Genomic DNA, 21548 nt, shown 5'->3' with positions numbered 1-21548 from the left:
GTATAACAAGTAAAGGAGTCAGTAGTTTCCAGACATGATGCGCATAATTGAATTGAATTTTTCATAGATGCTAGTCAACAAACAATTAATCAGACTTGTGGATATAAATGTCAGTTGAGAAAATAAGCAATATAGTCCTTCTAACACTCAAAATTAAATCACTTTAGCTCTGTGAGCTTGTGGCTGCCCAACTAGCTCAGCATCACACTCTCTCTCCTTAATGTGCAGTAATCACACTCACACTCTCAAATCACACTCTCTCTTCTTGGTGTGCAGTAATCATCAGGGTCAGTACTTTGGCTTGTTTCTCAAAACATCCACTAGGGTGTCACCATGGGCCACAGTAAATACCATCATGCCTAATGTGATACTGACCCTAACTGTGATTTAGAGTGTACCACGCTACTGAGCTGGCATCATTTCCCTCTTCTCTCCAAATTCATCCACAGTGACATGGGAGCACTGAATTTATTGTGTATTGGTTGTTTTTTTTTGTTAGCTTTTTTTTGTCTTTTGTTTGTAATGACAACTAGGACCAGACATCAGTCAAATATGAAAAATCATAGAACTGTATAAAACAGTGAAAAAATGTTCTTCAGTTGACCTTTTGTGACCTTACGTACAGGCCCATATACTATAAGTCAGGTATCACCAAATGGCGGACCGCGGTCCGGATCCGGACCCGAACGCCGTCCTGTCCGGACCCAATCACATTCCTGATACGGACCCAAATGCCAAAAAAATTTTAACGGGAGACTATATTTTAAACCGGAGAATTTATTTTCAGACGAGTGTTACGTTCACCACCCATTTGAGTGTTACGTTCGCCCCCGCTCAACAACTTTCGTTCGCCACCCCCCCCCCCCCCCCCCGCTCAACAACTTTCGTTCGCCAACACCCCCCCCCCCCCCCCCCCCCCCCCCCCCCCCCCCGCTCAACAACTTTCGTTCGCCACCGCGGACCCGGACCTAAGGTCTGAGCTATCTGCCAAAAATGGACCGCGGAAAGATTTAATTGATTACCCCTGCTATAAGTTAAACTGAGATTTATTTCATAGGCCAGATACTGTGGAATGAAGAGGCTGTAACTGAGTAGCCTCTGTATTTGGCCTGTGATTGGAGAATGACTCAAGTGCTGGCTCTGCTGCTCTGCCTATGTTTAAAACACACTGCTGCAGTGTACCAAGCTCATGAGGTCACTAGGGTTCATTGCTGCATTACGTCCTCTCCAGAGACCAGCCAATCATGTCACGGCAGTCCAGGAGTGCATCAGTTTCTTTGGAGGACGCACTGTAAGGGTGACACTGGGAAATGATGTCATAAGTGAGTGACATCATCTGAGGACACTGAATTGTTAACATTTTCATTCTAATATCATCAGGCAATTTGTTGCAATAAAAATAATAAATTGTTTCAGTTACAGCAGCACCACACACAAACATTCTTATAATTGCTATATCCTTACATGGTTTAAATTTCTGTAATTAGCAAGATAATTTTAAATTGATGTATCTCTTTAATATCTCACTCATGTGTAACTGATGTAATTAATACAAAACCAGTGTGATGTCATAGACATACAGCACAGCTTTTTCCATGATGTCACATTAGTCTTAAAGGTCTCATGAAATATTTGTTTTATTTTATTGGTTTATATTATAACATTTAGAACATTTTATTTTATCATTTTTGTTTGAGTCCACCTTCAATGTTTGTGTGGCATTATATTCCATAATTATTTTTTACATGGCAACTTCTCTTTATTCTCTTATTGTCTTTATTTTAGGATGGATATACGATAAATAAGCTCTGTTCAGATTGACTGCCCTGTATTGTGCATCTTTCAACAAGCACTCACAGCTCAAAGACACCTTAGAACTACAATGTAATTGGGTTAGGCTAATATGGATCAATAGAATGAATGGGAAATATGTAAATTAGGTTATTCTTGTTGCATCAGACAAACAGTCATTTAAAAAATGGCTGTTTTTCACATATGGACTGTTTGGTCGAATGAATGGTGTGTTTTGAAACTATTGCAATACTCACATGGATATTGCAATACTCACTGAATTCTTTTTTCACCAATGACACATTTGGAGGGAAATTCAGTTTTCCATGATAGGAGCCCTTTAAAGTTTGCAAAGAGAGAAGAGCTGAGAGCAGGTTACCAAGTGCTTCACCTCATCTCATCCAGCATCTGGAATGACAATGAACCCAAAATCAGCAGCAAGTGCATGGGAGAAATAATCAGTGGTCAGATATCGCACTGCTTATAAGGCTAGACTGGTTTTCCCTTTTGTCTGAGTCACAAATATAGACAGAGTCACCTTACAAGGGCTTGGCACAACCCGATGATGTGCTCTTAGGGTGACCAAGAGATTCCAAAGACATCTGGCTACTTATGACAGACTCTGCTCTATGCTCTGTGCAGGTGAAGCCATTCTTAGTGCATGCAGCCCCTTCTGTTTGTTTAAATATAGTACTATTATTGTTGTTGTTATACACAGAGGGAGAAAACCATCTACGGCAACTAGAGCACATTTATGTATAATCAAATTACTGGTAGTTTTATTTACATCTTGCACTGTTCTACTGTAAACACAATCATTTTAAATAAAGTTATCAAATTCTATTTTATAATTCTATTGTACAACTGTGTTGACCTTGTTGAAATCTCAACATATTAACACAGATTCTTAGGAAGGCATGAGTATGTAAACTTTAATATTGCCAGAAATGCTTGCACAGGTTTTTCCAAACCAGTCATCTACATTCAAAATGACACTCTTCACATTACAATGGACTTGCAATGGGGTTTCATACTGCCTGTACATACACACAACCCTGCATACATTCAGACTGCAAGGCTTATTCAAGCTGCGTATTGATTAGGCATAATACAAGCAGGGTGAAGGAATCCATTCTGCCCAGCAACACATGCTGTGTGTTAATGAGCACTAAGTACATTTTCTTTATATAATAACAAAATCATAATGACAACTGCATAAATTATGCAGCATTTGTATAAATAAAAATGTTACAGCACAAACGTATGTGGCCTATGTCATTGTGCAGTGGTGTCCCCAAGGCAGTGTACTTTTAGCTCTTATATATGAAAAGTAAAAGCAAAATTACAAAATATTTACTTAATATTTATGTCGCATCATATATGAACATATTTTATACATAGTTACATTAATTAACATAATCTTATATTAATTAATCATGTAGCACTTATGGTAATAATGTGTTCCATTCGGTCCTCATACCAACAGATCTGGCCTTAACTCGCTTACACGCATTCACTTACAAATTTATATTTATTTAGACCTGTCATATAAGTCCTATAGAAGAATATTCTTCCTGTTAACATTTGGTACTCAGACACAGTCTCAGTACTTAGGCAGAAAGCCTAGTTTTTAAGCAGGTATTTTCTAAACACCTCTGGCATCAGAAACAAGTAACAGCAAAAAAGGGGAAGATATAACTAAAATGAAACACACACAAAGAGGGTTTCACTGGAAAATGCTAATAAGCTAAGGGACAGACCAAGTTAATTTAAACACACACACACACACACACAAATTTCTTTTAAAGAACAATAAACATAAACGTTTAACTAGTGAGGAGGCTGTGAGGAGGCACATGACATCCTGAGAGTAATAGCAGTGCCCTCCCTGCCCTCTCTGGCCAGTGCCCTGCTGCCCCAATAATGGGTATATCATCAGAACAACTGACATCACAGTTAGCGGGACACACCGTCGTTACACCTACTGAGTGGCTGAAAGACTGTGTGGGATTAAATGGGAAAACTAAAATGAGAAAGAGCTGTTGTAAGACTGACTACACAAATATATTCTGCAAAAAAAAAAAATGTTAACAGAATACCATAAGTCACATGTGTCAAAGTCAAGGCCCGCGGGCCAGATCCGGCCCGCAAATTGATTATCTATGGCCCCTTGGATGATATTTAATTACTATTAGAACCGGCCCGCAGGCCACAGCCGCCCGCTGGTGTTTTGTACGCTCAAACACTACATTCCCCACAATGCAACGGTAGCCCGCGAAGTCACTGCAGCGCGCACAAGCGGCGAGGGTCAGCGCGGCGAAAATGACATAATCGCAGTTGCTCCGCCCGTGCGCAAGGGCCTCGCGCGCTGGTCGTGCACCTCTCGAATTTTGTAACTTTGTGCGCGCCGCGCCTCAGCGCAATGAACAAAGTCATATTTGCAGGGTTCATACACCTTTATAAGGTGGAATTAAAGCACTTGTACGTCACTTTCAAGGTCCATTTCAATATTTCTCAGCACGTTAAACTTAATTAAGCTAAATATTTATACATATATTCGAAATGATTCGAAATAATTCGCTTTTTATTCACATTATTTAATGGTTGTTTATTTTCAAAACGCCCAATCTTAACGTCTTCACGTTCTCTCATGTTTCGTCCTGGAATTACAAGAGGCTCGTATTTGTTAACGTAATACAAGTGAACTGTTCAGTCAGATAGCAATTTGTTGTGAAACGAAGTAGTTACAATTTCAAGCATTTTCAAGTACTTTAGCCTAAATACCAGCACTTTTCAAACCTTTATTACTTTATTCATTTAATGTACAGGACATGTTTTCTTTGAAGGAAATTTGGTTTTATCTGTTTGCTTTTACTGACATCTGAAATTACTGACAGATCCATAAGAAAATATTGCTTTATTCATTTAAGCATTAAATAATAAACACTGTGTTAGGTCTTGGTTCAATAGGCTATGTGCAATCATTTCAATATGTTTTAATAAACATTGAACCAGTCCGGCCCTCGGCTTGTAGCAAATTTGGTTTTTTGGCCCTCTGTGTATTTGACTTTGACATCCCTGCCATAACTTAAAGAGAAGGGTTTTAGCTAATAAAAACAATAAATAGTTTTAACTGTTAGCCAGATAGCATTGTAGTTTTGGTTAGCTATATTTATAGTTAGATGATAGATATAGATAGCTATAGATAGTTAGCTATATTTATAACAGAAACTTTGTAACAGAGAAATTACTGGTGTCATTGTCACAAATTTCATCAAGAAACTCGTGTACGAAGTGTCACAGCTTTTGTGTGCTTTAGACTTAGTGAAGGCTATTTTCCTGGTGCCAAAATCAGCTAGGTGTTATGTAGAAAGTTAAATTATATAGAAAGCGTTTTATAACAATGAATTGATCTGATACCCTTCATGTGCAATGTTAATGCAAAATGTATTTTAGTTTTAGAAGGATTTGTTTCAGAAGTGTAGCAGATAGACATTATTACCAAAACCCTCTTTCCTGCTGTATGGCCAGTGATAGGTACAGACAGTAACCTCTCCAGTTCTCATACAGAGATGGTCAGGCACAGAATATTTACAAATCCAACACAGATCTCTCAACATGGTTTGCTGGGTTTCTTAATATGTGCTTAAAAAGTACATTACCATTCATGTGGGATGGCTTAATGATGAAAGGATTTTCTGATTGTTTCTACACAAATGGAATTTGTCCTCTCTCTCATCTTTAATGTTTAGCATTTGAATATGTATATGAATATGACCTGTACTGTTTGCACATATAAACAGAAAAAACAAAAATAGGCCCAAGAACATCAGACACGTACAGAGTTGTATGACAGCATAATACTTCCTGGCCCTTTCTGGAAAAAGAAACCATAACCAATCTCAGGTATCTGGTACGACCACAGTCTTAGTAACCGTTTGGCCCAGAGAGGTGACAGAGAAAACAGATGGTGAATTCACATCCCAGGTGTTCGCTTTGTATGGCTAACTGTAGTCATACCACTCATTCCACACACACACACACAACCCAACCTGCCCTACAAAAGTGGTGCTTTCTACAGAGACAGAGGATAAAACATTTATTCTCAGTACAGTTGAGCAGCCATTACAAAGTTTACTTTCCTTTCTTTTATCTGCCCCAGTTCTTATTTTTAACAGGAAATCAGTGTTCAAGCTGGAACATCAGAATGAGCGTGTGATGATGACCGGGAGTGATGGCATTCTCCACTCACTTCATCAGAAACACTTACCTTACACTCAAAACTGCTGATCAGCCTAGAAAAATCTGCCTGTCTCTACTGGATTATTTGGTTCAGTATTACAGTAAAAATAAAGGAATCCTTCAATCCCTTTGTGACTTTGATGAATTTGTCCATTTAGAGTAAAATAAAAGAATCCCTGCCATTCTTGAAACTTCAATGCTTTTGCTATTCATCTGGAGACATTTTCTTTCACATCTCTGCAAGTTAGCACACATAAGTACAGCTACTCAAGTCTGGTGTTATGCTCCAGACAGAGTACAAATAGTTTAATCCTGGAAAAACAACGACAGTGGCGTGAAAACAACACACAGACGAGTTAAGCGGATCTATTTAATAGAAGATTAAAAAGAGAGTGTGTGAAATTACATGGAATCACATGGAATTTCCGCTTAATTTGGAAGAACTGTGCTTCCATGGAATCTTTCTGGTGGGGCATATAGACATCTTACAGTACTGAGCAAAGAAAGTATGATCTTTGTCACAGATGGCATCAAAAGCAAATACATGCAGTCACATGTAATGCACCCATGTGTATCACATACACAAAGAACACATACATGTTGTAACAAATATTACTGCCATTTTGTTACTGTCCATGTACTTTGATTTTAAAAGCTGTAGGCTTAAGAGTTATGGTACACAAATGACAAACATGCCCTAAGAAGAGTTGATAGTAGGATCTCCATAGTTAGAGGGCTGTGTGAGGTGCAGCCATTATAGCAAAAAAGACCCTAATCCTACCTAGACATGCTTCTCCTCAATCCACCCCTCAGTCTCATCAACACATACACGTCCACACCCCAATTTCTCTATACAGACTCATTATCAGATCAACCAGCAGGCATGCAAACCCACACCCGCCACCCTTGGGCTGTTTTCTGTCATGCTTTAAATCTCTCAGGAGGATCACGCCCTGGAACATGCGCCCATCTCTGAGCTATACCATTACAAACAGGCAGGGCTGAGTACAGTCCTAAAACCATTTTGTGATAACTTTCTGATTAAAGACGTCTTACGGGGAAGAACATTTAATAGCTCATAATCATGGCCAGAAAAGCTGCCAAACTCTATCATGTTTCTCTGAATGACAACTTTAAATGATGGTGCTTGGGGCAATATATATATTAATCATAAATCAACAATGGAGATAATGATTTAATGCTGCAGATTGTGTGTAAATTGCCTAATACAAAGATTTGAAGGACAGATTTCAAGGCTTGTTACAACTCATACATTCATGGGACTGGACCAGAGGACATTTTATGAAAGGGATAATCAACACAATCCCACAATCCAATAGGAACACCTGTGTGGTTTTGTTACAGTTTGCGTGCAGAGGAATATCCAGCAAACTACTTTGAACCCTAATCGCAAAATCCGTTCCTATGGAAGTTGTATCATTAAATAATACAGCAAAACACAAAAAAGGGCTCTCAGAAAATCATCACCTTCAAGAAGCCCATAGGGCAATGCCGCAGAATGTTGATCTTTGACTTTGGGTGTTCAATAGCCTTCTCTAAGTGTAATGACAATAGGTAATGTTTATTCTGCTGATATGCTATGGGTTCGCATCAAAAGAAACTCTTGGCTTTTTACTCACACTGTTTCACAGAGATTACAATGAACAATGAGGACAATACTGCATAAAATGAAAAAAACAAAAGACAGATGGTTAAATGGTAATTTTTTTTTGTCAGACTAGGTTAGAGGTATTTTGGTCACCGAGTGACTTATTGACTGAGCTCCACATATGCACAAGGGGTCTGCACATATGTGTAGTTGTATGCAGTTATCTATGTTAGATTTGATTTATCAAGAACATAGCACACGTCACCACAATGCAAAATCACTGTGTAGGTCAATGCAATCATTTAAATTGAACAATGAAAATACTCTTTTGATTAACATAAGAAAAACCTTTAACTGTCTTTCCCCTCCTGACATATGACTAACTGAGCAATATATATAAAAAACATCTTCTGGAAGCTTATATATACAATATTCCCAACAACTACATCAAAACATGAAGCCTTTTAAAATAATATAATAAATAAAATAATCCACAATTCACATGAAGACAGAGCTTCTAACTTGCTGGCTTGTAATGTGGGATGTTTGTGGCATTAGTGAGATGTTTGAGGGATGTTTGTGACATGGTGATAGGTACTACTGTTATAATAATTAGTGTAGCGAACACTGTTTTTTTACTTTTGCAAGAACAAAAATGACTTTCTTTACATTTATATTGCTTTTAGCATGTCAACACACATTTTTATTTGCTACATGATATGAAAGCTCTGTCAAACATATCTTATTTTCGTAATGGTAAATATTAGTGCTGTCAATTCCAGATGCCGCGATTAAAAGTCCTCACCAGGATTTTGCTCAGGCTTCCTGGATTGTGTTGATTCCAGTAATTTTACCTGGATTGCTAAATAGAAAATCTAGCAAGCTTGAGCAAAATCCTGGTGAGGACTTTTAATTGCGGCACCTGGAATTGACAGCACTAGTAAATATCTTTTTTAATAGTGACTACCTTCATATTATTTATTATGTTAAAGAGATACATGAGACTTCATGTTAAACTTTTATGTTTGGCTGTGTTTATAACTAACGAATACATAACTACCTCATATTTGCCAATATATAGTAGATGGCATGCTTCTGCGAATTCAGACACTTTTCTCAGACATAAGACAAAAAATATAACAAAAAATAGCATCTCATATGCCATATGTGACATCTCATATGTCACAGATGTCCTAGCATCTCATATGTCACAGGCTACTGTTGACACTTGTGTTAAAAATGCTGTGCAATAAAAGCTGGTCTGGCAAAACTAAACTTGCCTAGTTGTCATGCTCCTGTTCACACCGAACATGTGCCTACCTGTAAAAAGATGATACACATTTAAAAGTCATTTTGCAACTGTTAAACCACAAACATTTTGCTTGCTTGGGCCTGGCATGGGTTGGACAAGAGGTGTGGTTCATTAGAAAAACTGAGCTAACGTTCATAACAAATTAATCATATGAAATGTTCTACAGACAACTTTTTCCATAATATGTACTACACCCAGATAATGATATATGACAGGGATGTCAAAGTCAAATACACAGAGGGCCAAAAAACCAAATTTGCTACAAGCCGAGGGCCGGACTGGTTCAATGTTTATTAAAACATATTGAAATGATTGCACATAGCCTATTGAACCAAGACCTAACACAGTGTTTATTATTTAATGCTTAAATGAATAAAGCAATACTTTCTTATGGATCTGTCAGTAATTTCAAGTGAAAACATTTTTCAACAAGCAAACAGATAAAAACAAATTTCCTTCAAAGAAAACATGTCCTGTACATTAAATGAATAAAATAATAAAGGTTTGAAAAGTGCTGGAATTTATGCTAAAGTACTTGAAAATGCTTGAAATTGTAACTACTTCGTTTCACAACAAATAGCTATCTGACTGAACAGTTCACTTGTATTACGTTAACAAATACGAGCCTCTTGTAATTCCAGGATGAAACATGAGAGAACGTGAAGACGTTAAGATTGGGCGTGTATTGAAAATAAACAACCATTAAATAATGTGAATAAAAAGCAAATTATTTCGAATCATTTCGAATATATGTATAAATATTTAACTTAAGTTTAACGTGCTGAGAAATATTGAAATGGACCTTGAAAGTGACGTACAAGTGCTTTAATTCCACCTTGTAAAGGTGTATGAACCCTGCAAATATGACTTTGTTCATTGCGCTGAGGCGCGGCGCGCGCAAAGTTACAAAATTCGAGAGGTGCACGACCTCGCGAATCGACAGCGCGCGAGGCCCTTGCGCACGGGCGGAGCAACTGCGATTACGTCATTTTCGCCGCGCTGACCCTCGCCGCGTGTGCGAGTTGCAGTGACTTTGCGGGCTACCGTTGCATTGTGGGGAATGTAGTGTTTGAGCGTACAAAACACCAGCGGGCGGCTGTGGCCTGCGGGCTGGTTCTAATAGTAATTAAATATCATCCAGGGCCATAGATAATCAGATCCGGCCCGCGGGCCTTGACTTTGACACAACAGTATATATTTTACTATATATATATATATATATATATATATATATATATATATATATATATATATATATATATATATATATATATATATATAGTGCAATAGTTTCAATAGTTTTTTTCAAATAGTGTCAATAGTGCAACATTTAGAAAGCAAACTAGGAGTACAATGATTATCACACAATGTACAATGATGTGCATGAAAATCTATGTGCAATATTTACATGCATTCTCTATGTATAATGCAGGCGTGGGTGCACCCAATGAGTTACGACATAGGCCCTGGTGTCGTCATGTTGATACCCAGCAAACTGCCAAAGTGTATGTCAGCCAACTTGGCTGGGCACAGTGCCTCGTAATCAGGGCGAGACTAAATCACTGCGTCATCCCTTTCTCTCCCTCTCCTTACATCTCACTCTCGCTGCCTTGATCTTTCTTTCCCAGCACCACATCTGTTTCTCCCTCACTGCCTCCCATTCACTCCCACTATAACATGGTCACATTGTTATCTAGACACTTACTGGAATGCCATGAAATGCTGTCTGGGAGAAGTTAATGGTCTCCTGATATTTTCCTCTGGAATGTCTCAACATAAAGCCTAAGACTTTAGTTTCCAAATAAAGTCGTTTCTATAGTGGCCCTGAATTAGTGCACAAAATTCTTTCAAATGCCTAACGTGAGGAGGTTAGAAATGGACGCCCCTAGCAATATTATTCTCATATGCCTGAATGCTTTAATAAGAAAGACTTCATTCTTCTTTCTGAATGACTATAAAGCCATGAAAAATATACCATTCTAACATATTTGTTACTGAACTCAGAGATCATAACATGCTCGAACACTTTCAGTTTTTCACTTAAAGTACAGCTGTGAAGATACTTTATATTATACCTATCTTTTTTCTTTTTGTAAAAATTAGTATTATAATTTAGTATTATACCTATCTTTTTATCTTTTATCACTTATCTTTTAGTAAAACACTAATTGCCCCAAGCTTGAAACAGATTCAGGCTGACATGCATGAAAGAGCTTAAAGGTCCATAGTGTAGCTACTCAGCAGGCTGTGCTGGCACACAGAGCAGCCTCAGGGTCCCTGATGAGGAAGACCAGGCCTGGCTCTGTCAGCCACCTACTGCCTACTGATATTACCTTCTACCACGCATAGCATGTAGTGCATATTCCTTAGGGACAGATACATACTGCTGCTCTAAAAACCAGAACGCTGGAAGGGAAGCCAGTCTGCTGACATTATCTTGCGATTGTGGAATGATACCATTCTATGGCCACAGCAGTGGAGCCAGAAGTGGAACAAGCCTCTTTGGGGCCTCTTATGAAGGCTGCTCCCACCATGCACTGGGATTAGATGCAGCTGAATTAATCTTAACTGTTACCATTAAATAAATTAATTCAAAATTAATTAATTAGCTAATATTCCATTTTCCAAGTGCTATAATTATTCTATGGCAAAAAAAAAACATTACCATATGGAATTATAGGTATTTTAAGTACTGACTAAACAGCTGATTATATGAGGTCACATGAGAGATTAGTTATGAATGCAAATATGTAAAATATATCATTAGTACTTTAATAATAAACATGGCATGAAGTGTATAAAGCACCCATCTGTCTCCCTCCAAAAATAAACAACATGAAAAAAATTTACCTGGGACTTTAAATTATTGTTTAAACAAAATATAGCTCACCAGACCTCAAAACGCATTAACAATTGTGTACCTACAAACAAAATCAAAATGTATGCAAGCTAATTGTTAGTTGGACAAACCTTTGAGTAAACATCCCCAATGAAGGGTAGAAAAAGTGAACCTCTGTATCAGTGACTTTTCCAAGACTTAACAGTCAAAGAGATGGAACACATTGCACAGTTTCCTGATAAATCTGCTTATCTCAAGAAAGATTGGTCAGTGTGTACCAAGCTTCAATTAAAATAAGACATCTGAAGAAGTGTTATAGAGATGCATGTAGCTGGAAAAGTCTTTTCCAGGGTGTACATTAATCCATGATTATACACACTGTCTACAAATAGAGAAAATTCAGGACTGTGAATCTTCCTATGATTGCACCTCCATAATATCCAAAAACATCATCCAAATTAATATCATTCAAAAACAAAACAGGCAATCCTGAAAGAGGTGAGAAAGAACCCAAAAGTAACATTATTTTCATAACAACTGTGCCCATACAAAAGCTAATATTTATATGTCTAGCAGGCTGATGTTTCTACAGTATTTTATTGTTTGATTCAGTCTTAATGTTTCTCAGTTGAAGCAGCTGACTGCAGCTCCGTAATTAGTCATTTCATCATTAAACTGCTGGTGGGTGGAAACCTCTGTGTTGCTTGCACTGATCCAAGGCAATGTGCTCAATTCTGCTGCAACTGAATTATTCATGGAAGGGAAAGTGTTTGTGGTGCATGTGAGACGTCTGGCATAACTGATGGATGACCTTTTGAACAGATTACAGAACTGTGTGGAGAGTTAGCCCACTGGTATGTTGGGAAGGTTTGTGGTAGAGATTAGGTGATGGTGAGGTGATTAGGTGATGGTGAGGTGATTAGGTGATGGTGAGGTGCAGTAGAACAACAGCTGGTCAAAGCTCTTCATTCAGTATGTACATATACCCGTAATCACTGACCTGAGTGCAGTGTTTCACTGTCTTATATCTCTTCATTCAGTATGTACATGTGTCACTGACCTGACTGCAGTGCCTCTCCTTGCTCACTCACAAATACATGTACATACAGCAAACAAACTTACACCCACTATGCTGAGTGTGCAATGACTCTACATTTCATAATCTCTCGCCTCAATGCAGCAGCTATAGGAACCACTGAGACATGCTGACTGCAACAGTGGACAGATAAAGGATTCAATCAGTAAACTGCATAATAATGATCAGTGTATGTTCAGGCCAGTCACCCCAGTTCATCTCTTTATAGCTGCAGAGAGTAGAGGCCCTTCACACAATGGATATGCTGGCAAATTATTTATTTATTTATTTATTTATTTATAATCACAAAAGGAAGACAATGTCTTTACAGCACAGTAATCACTGGTAGAATATTCCTGGTGTACACCAAGAGCGACATGTATGAGGTTATTAGCAAAGAAGACTTGTCAAAGACTTTACAAAGGGATAATTTTATAGTGTTTTTTTTTTGTATTGCTTGCTATACTTTCTATAAGTTAGCATTTATGGATGTATGTTACTTAGCTGTCAGCTCTGCTATGCAACTTAACTTCCAGAAATATCTACTTTCATAGAGCAATTGCTCCAGAAATGTCTATTAAGACATGGTGGAGTTTGGTGTTTGCTCTGACTCTAGCAGAGTCAGAGCCAATTAGCAGAGACAATTACTGTGCCTGAATTCTCATACATAGTTTTTATCAGTACTCATCTAGTAGGCTCTGACTGTTACTGACTTGCCCTTCTTGTAATAGGTTGTAATAGATCACTTGAGTCTGTGTGCAGTAATAGAGTTTAATTATCTACCTTTGGCAAGATTAAACCGCCTTTCCAAATGTCAATCAAAGTACAATATGACTACTGTTACACTGGAAAATATGAAATATGAATCTGCAGGAACAGCAAAAACTGACAGAAAAAAAATCAAAGGATTAATTCTGAATTAATTTAGCTACTTGGATGTGTTATTCTGTACTTTATTACTTGACTTGTGTTTGTTCTGGAGGGGGGGGTGTAACCAGGTGAAACTCTGTATAGTACATTACCAGTGAGATCACCAAAAATGCAATATTACTGTGCACTAAAGAGAAACAAATAAACATAAATCTTAAAAAGAAGTATGAAAATTTGTTTGAAAAGTGATGTTTAACTCACCTAGCTCACCTTTTTGTTTTCACAATTGTTCACATTTGTCAGAAGTAAATAAGCTGTTTATAATTCTCTTTCAGGGTATCCTATTATAGCAGTGATTATATCTGGCGTGTTGAGGTGATTTAGGATAATTTTTTAACGGATGTCAAAGTCAAATTTATTTATATAGCGCTTTTCACAACACACGTTGTCACAAAGCAGCTTTACAATCGTATGGGTCCAGATCCCTAATGAGCAAGCCAAAGGCGATAGTGGCAAGGAAAAACTCCCTATAGGGTGGGGATTAGGAAGAAACCTCGGGAGGACCAAGACTCAAAAAGGAACCCATCCTCCATTGGGCGGCCCGTTAGCACAAGTCCGTGGTCGCAGGGTGGTTCCACAGTTCTACAGCAACAGTCAAGGCTCCTGTTCCCCGGCCAAGCAGCCTCAGTCCCCTCGGTGCAGGCGGTGGGCCTCAGGTGGGCCAGTCATGTCAGAATTTGTGTGCATGTGAGCACGATTTCATAAATTCACTGCCAATTCCTTCTACCTCATAAAAAGTGGTAATCATTCTGCCACATATCCTTCCCATATTGTTATTAAATTTTCACAGTTTGTTTTAGGTTGTATACCTTCATAAAACATGTGTGTTATTGTGTACTAAAAATTGCAATAGACTGTGTAAGGTAAAAATAAGGTAGTGAAATTAGGCCATTTTGTTATAATTTTGATTTTCAACTCTCCACTGGCACCACTGAGAATACATAAAACATGTTACAGTCTGTGTCTGACAGAGACCAAATTAAAAGGTTGTATTAAAATTATGAAGTCATCCATTCGCACCTATACACATAAGCAATATAGGAGCCAATAGCCAGTGACCCCACCCAGTGATCTCACCCAGTGACCCCACCCAGCAAGATGATAGGTGATATAGGAGGATGGTCCTGCAAAATAAGTGTTCTGAGGGTACAGAATTCAGTGGAAAGGCAAAGAAAAATTGAGCTTATTTTCAGTTTGCTAGAAATCGGGAGAAAGTAAAACTCTGTGTCTGGCTATATGGGCAAAGGTGGCTATTCATAAATCATGTTAACTTAATTATGATATACATGATCCACAATGTATACAGCTAAACTGTGTATTAAGTATTTAAGAATCATTAGAAAAGTTGTAACTATTTCTTGTAATGTATTTTTGGGATTGCTACTATTAGTGTTACTGATATGCTTTAAAATTATTTTTTAACTTTTATGAACTCAGGACTTTAAATGACAATTTAATACATTCTGAATTAGTCAGCCATTTTCCAGATACAAGAAAACTCTGAATCAAACACACAGGTGCTATTTTCTCCCCTCCTAATTTCAGTCACATTATCACTTGATTCATAACTACAGCAGAAAATAATGGAACCCGATAGCTTCTTCTCACGTGTTTGACTCTGAGTAACCTAACGCACACCTGTTAGTTTTCTTTTCACCTGTACAGTTATGTGATTCCCTTATGTGATTTATCTGGAACCCTCAGGCACTTTCCTCAAGGATTTGTGTTGCTTTAGAGACAAAATCATACCCAACACCCATAAGATAAATCATAACCTTTTCCAAAAACAACTACAACCACAGCACTATAAATAATCTCCCATTAGCTTGGATACAAGGCAGACAGACATATCAGCACAGGAACAAAGATTCCAGTCATGGATGTCATCTACATATAAATAGTCCACAAATCTTGGCACATATGAAATGTCTCCTTCATTAGACATGGATTGCTACAGAATGGTATATATTGGCATGTACACCAGCCAAGAAATGATTGAAATTATGACTAAATTGTCCAATCCAGTTACTCACATGGAAACCACTAACCAGCACATGATGCATGCACAGACAAAAAAAAGAGTGGGGGCAAGAGAGGACACGGGGCAAGAGAGGACACGGGGCAAGAGAGGACACAGGGCTGCTTCACTCTCCCCCCCTCAGGCCAAGCGTACTGACGTTTTTGGTTAGTAAGGATGCATTCGCTGGTGAGTCAGCACATACCACGACGAAGAGGTGGCAGTAACAGCTTCAAAAAGGAGAATACATGAGTCTCCAACACACACACACACACACACACACACACACACACACACACACACACACACACACACAGACACACACAGACACACACAGACACACACACACACACACACACACACACACGAAATGTCTTCTCACTCAGATCATTCAGGCATGCCCCAGTCACATTTTCCAGCATTCCCATGAAATCCCTGATAAATTGCAACACAGCAAAATGTCATCAGAATTCGCCATGACTCTCAGGTCAGAGTGCATCCGTATACCTGACAGAGGCCCCCAGAATTCCTCAAGAATACTGTAGCTATAGTAGTTGACGCAAGTAATCGCTAGGCTGTGGACAATCACTATGCAAGGAGATGTTTTATTTATGCCTTCTGTTTTTAGTGCTGCAGTAATTTACTACCAGTGTTTTAAATACCTCTGTTCACACAGAAACTGGGATGTCCACTGAATGTCCACTGCACAGAGTGTCAAATTAGTTCAGTGTCAATAAGCATTAATGAGATAATAGTAATTAGTTACGAACTGCTTCTTTCATCAGACTAGCAAATGATTCTCCAATCTAGTGATTCATTCAACCTCAAATATCACTGGTAATTCCTTGTAATAAATTGAATCAATTTCACTCCACATTAATTTACAAAATGCAGAATCAACATATATTTATACATTTTGGGTACATATTGTACCCATATGGGAAGATGCAGTGAAGCTCTAAATAATTTGAATATTCCTATTCCTACTTTTTAAGATGGATTGAAACTACAAAGCCAATGACTGAGAAGTCAAGCTTGTATGTGGAGACCAACATTCCTGGCTGTAGTGATCATTACAATAAAAATATATATAAAAATAAACTTCAACATAACAACTCCGACATACGCCTGAAGATATTTTGAGATACAGATATACATAGCAAAAGAGATGCCCATCCTTGATGATGTAGGTCCCTGTACACTGAAGGTATTCCCTACTATGTTAGGTACATAAGATGCACAGACTATGTTAGGTACTCTAAATCCATATACTATGTTAGGTACTTTAGATCCATGGTTAATCATTATTTGCAGTGGGGATGTATAACAAATCTGACTGTGCAGGGCTGCATCAAAAGATGTTTCACCTCTGGATTACACAACTGTGAATGAAAACACATTTATGTTCCATGCCTTTAGGAAATACAAATACCCTCAAAAGCACGCTTGTCACAGCTTTAAACCATGATGCATGAAATATAGATATAGACTGTCTGACAGTCTGCACACTGAAAATAGTCAAGAGATTACAACTGTTTTCCCCCATCAAACTCTACACTACCTAAATATCACATGTGTTGCTTTAAGATTCCCTAAAACCCTCATATTACCCTCCATAATACTCCTAAATGTCCATTTTATTCTTCTCAGGTCTTAAGCAGTCTGGTCTATTTCATGTTTGCCCCTCTGCCAAGATATTGTGCTGCAATGAATCTGTCTGCTCTCAGAAATGTTGAGCTGAAGCTTTAGGTTCAATGCAGTACTAAAAAAAGGCCTCCAATGGATTAAAACAATAGGCAAGCATAAAAACTCCATTACAGATTAAACCCTTGGACACTAAGGGCTGACATATTTATAATTTTTTTCAGTAACAGATATAGGGGTCATTTTTAGCAGTACTCACTTTCTCTTGTACTCATCTCTCTCCCGTTTGACTTTGGCCAACACATTGTAGAGCGCTCTAATTTCTGGGGTGATGGTATCGATCTGTACCCCGACACCGTCTGGATGCGTCCAGGACACGCCGGGCCCTTGGAGAGTCTCGAAGTGCTCCCCGTGCTTCCGCACGTGTGTAAAACTCCAGATTTTGCCAGGGAGTCTGGATCCCTTCGAGTCCGTCTGGACGCCAACTTCACGACTGAAGAAACCTTGAAACCGGGATCGGTCCAATGCCTGTTGTAGCTGGCTTTCTAATAGTTTGTTTCTGCGCTCCAGTTCATGAACTTTGGCGAGGAAGCAGCGAAACCGCAGGTTCAGTGTCTTCAGGACGTGAATATTTGACCCCAAGTCATTCCGCAGGGCAGAACCAGCCGTTGACGCACCACTACCAGATAGTGTTGTAATCATACTGGCGGACAAAGCCTCTCCAAAAAGCAAAGAGTTCATCCTTTTATTCAGATTTATCAAGTTGAAGACTGCGGCGTACACCAAGCACCAGATTCACACAATCCAAACCCTCACTTAAGGCAATCTGTCCGTACTGTATAGATCTGTGAATGCGATTTTAAGTAATGTCACCATCACTGTCAATATAATTTTTTTTCTGTCGGAATAAAAAATTACCTTCTTAGTAGAAATATGCACAAACATTGGTCATACCACAGTGTAGCAACGTCCAGAGGCAGCTTGGTGTCAGCTCATTTTTTCATTTAACAGCTGCGATGCAGCGGACAGCCTGCGACTCATTGTCAAATGCGCAAGAATATGAGACCTTGTAAATCCACCTCAGCCTTTGCGGATTCTGTAAACTTCTGTAAAAAAATTATCCAACCTAGTTTAAACCGACTGTACGAAGTGTCACTACCAGGATTAACCGCGTGGTTACGGGACTGGTTTATATCCAATGTTAACGGCGCCGCGGGATCATATTACATGGTGCTAAACTCAGCTACCGCATCACCTACTCCGCCCCCATCCCGGGCGCGAGAGCAGAGACGCACTCTCGCGCACACTCACACAGACGGACGCGTCTCTTCAGCCTGATGCGAATAACCTGCGTCCTGCTTTGCCTACATGTACATCTCGTAACTAGTAGTAAATACTTAGAATTTGGCATTTTAGAGTGCGTCAGTAAATCGATCCTACCATATTTCCAGATGTGGTTAGATGAAACGAATGAAAAGTGAATGGAAAAATCAATGTGGAAAATTAGGCTACTCTATTAATCTTCGAAGCGTAGTGTACGTTTTTGACGAATAAACAAAAAATCCACAAATAAATAAACAGATCACAACAGCCTTATATAGGCCTGCGACAGAAAAAAAAACAACAATGGTCACATATCTGACTTTATTTTAATACACAACGGTGAATAGAATAATTAAAAGAACTCATGGATTATGGATTTTATCAAACGATGAGATAGACTGCTAAACGTTAAAAACAATATATTATTTTCTACAATAGATTATTTTGACAACTTTTAATTTCATTTGCCACACTTTCTTATAACTTTAAAAACATCAAACAGTCTTGGATGAGGTTTCAATTAAATTCCCCATACGCTGATGTTTTTTACTCTTTAAACCTTACACTACAAAATGTTCATATGTTGTGAGAATAATAGACGTAGAGAGAATTATATCCTTCATATATTACACTGCAAATTATATATCATACATTATACATACTGTGTATAATGACAATAAAGGCTTTCTATTCTGTTCTATTACTTTGTAAAACTAACTGATAAATGCATAAACAATATTGTGCTGTAAGGTTCCAGGTTGCATAATCTCCGCTAACGATCTGATAAGTATTTCTCTGATATTGTTATTTATTCTGTTTTGTTCAGTCTTAAACAGTGTGACAATTGACATAAAGTGCATGAATAATTTAAAGGCTAAATAATTTCAGTCAAAGCACAAGCACACACAAGTAAAATGAAGCAAAACAGAAAATAATAGTTTACAGAATGTTACGTAGGCTACTACTGCTGTTACTTTTGCTAAATAAATAAATACATGTGGTGGCCTAGAAGTGCAAATAACTTTAACAAACCAAAAACCGAACATCAAATGTAAAAATACACAATCACAACAAATTTCAAATTGCTAATACATTTACATTTTATGGCATTTCGCAGATGCCCTTATCCAGAGCGACTTACATTTTATCTAATCTTTATACAAGTGAGCAATTGAGGGTTAAGGTGCCTTGCTCAGGGGCACCTCCGTCATGGCCTCAGTTCTGGGCATTGAACCCATGACCCTTCGGTCACAAGACCAGTTCCCTAACCGCCAGGCCATGACTGCCCGCTAATACTAACACTAACAAAACATGTACACATGGCCTTTACCACATACCACGTGGATAAAGGAGAAAGTGTTGCATAAGGTATAAGTGTAATGAGGCTGTAGTTGGAGGTGGACACGTGCAATAAAGGGCTGGAATTAACCTTAGCTGGGTTAGTCTCCTACGGGGAAGGAGCAGACACAACACACTCAGGCACGAATGAATGACTATCAAAAAACAAGACTGCGAAGAGAAACCAGGTTTATAACAAAGGGCATGTGTTAACATGAAACAATACAAGAATACAACATAGCGCAGGATAAAACAAACGAACTAGTAACACAACCAGACTATTAAATTTACTAAAGAGAGCTGAAGAGAGAGAGACAACCATCTCCTGACATTGTGTTCTGTGATTGTTTGATGTCCTTCATATTTGGACTCTTGATATTCTGAATTTCACCCAGTTTTCTGAGTTGTGATCATTCCTTTTAAATTCTGGTAGCTATTGTAAATATTTTGTATAAATAGTGTATATAATATATAAGTGAGGTACGGGAAGTAAGGGACTCAACACTCTTTGTTTTAAAACCATTTCTCTCCTGGTTTTCAGGCAGTCAGGGTAGTGCATAGCAGAGGTGGGGACTCGAGTCACATGACTTGGACTCGAGTCAGACTCGAGTCATTAATATTAAGACTTTTGACTTGACTTGAAAAAATATTCAGAGACTTAGACTTGACTTGGACTTTTACACCAATAACTTGGGACTTGAATTGGACTTGAACCTGTTTACTTGCAAAGACTTGATTTTTTTTTACCCCAAATCTAAATTTTAAAACGCATATTAATATTTATAATGTGCGCCCCATTAATTTCATTTCCGTCCTTCTGACGCAGACCAGTCCTCTGCTTTTCCACACTCTGTACGTGTGTGTGCATGAGCTGCAGCACAACCAATCAAATGGGGGGTTGGCGAACGTAAATTTTTACCGGGCTTGGTGTAAAATGGACACAAATTAAGTATTATATCGCGATCGATCGATCGCCAGTGGTTGGTGCCAGAGCGAACTAGTAACTCATTGAATCATAGATGTGGATCAGAGGTAAATAAACTAGATTTTTTTCCGGCGTGAGAAATCGGATGTGTGGCGTGAGAGCGTGTGAAGACGGTCAAATGCGTGTGTCTCACGCTCAATGCGTGAGAGTTGGCAACCCTGGGTTCTGTATCTGAATTCGGGGAAGAAAGCCTCTCTCTGTCACCATCATAATATCCAGTTCTATCTCAGCATGGATTGTGTATTTGAAGACATCTACGTCGAGAAAAAAATATATTGACAAAAGTGGAGCGAGTTTTCAGCTATGGGGACATTATTCATCGTGCACAAATGACATACAGACTTTTGGCCAGCAAATGCAATGCAGAATAGTTTACTGAAATGTCTAAAGTTGCAGATTCCTGTTAATTGTTCAGTTCTTATATTTGTTTGTCTTGTGTCACT

At 38.4% G+C, this 21548-nt stretch overlaps 1 protein-coding gene across 2 annotated transcripts in view; it reads right to left on the bottom strand.

Annotated features, from left to right (window-relative positions):
• The window catches only part of iffo2b (intermediate filament family orphan 2b), a 33074-nt gene extending 14406 nt beyond the window's left edge, over positions 1–18668 (bottom strand). Inside the window, exon 1 of one of the 2 annotated variants that reach the window (XM_076987252.1) lies at positions 17719–18668. In XM_076987252.1, the coding sequence (XP_076843367.1) occupies positions 17719–18200 (482 nt within the window). In that variant the 5' untranslated portion in view covers positions 18201–18668. The remainder of the gene's footprint in view (positions 1–17718) is intronic. The other variant, XM_076987261.1, reaches the window with a different exon arrangement.
• Positions 18669–21548: the final 2880 nt, after the last annotated feature.

Source organism: Brachyhypopomus gauderio, chromosome 1 (assembly GCF_052324685.1).
Source record: "Brachyhypopomus gauderio isolate BG-103 chromosome 1, BGAUD_0.2, whole genome shotgun sequence".
NCBI lineage: Eukaryota > Metazoa > Chordata > Actinopteri > Gymnotiformes > Hypopomidae > Brachyhypopomus > Brachyhypopomus gauderio.
This window is presented reverse-complemented; position numbering and strand designations above follow the sequence as displayed.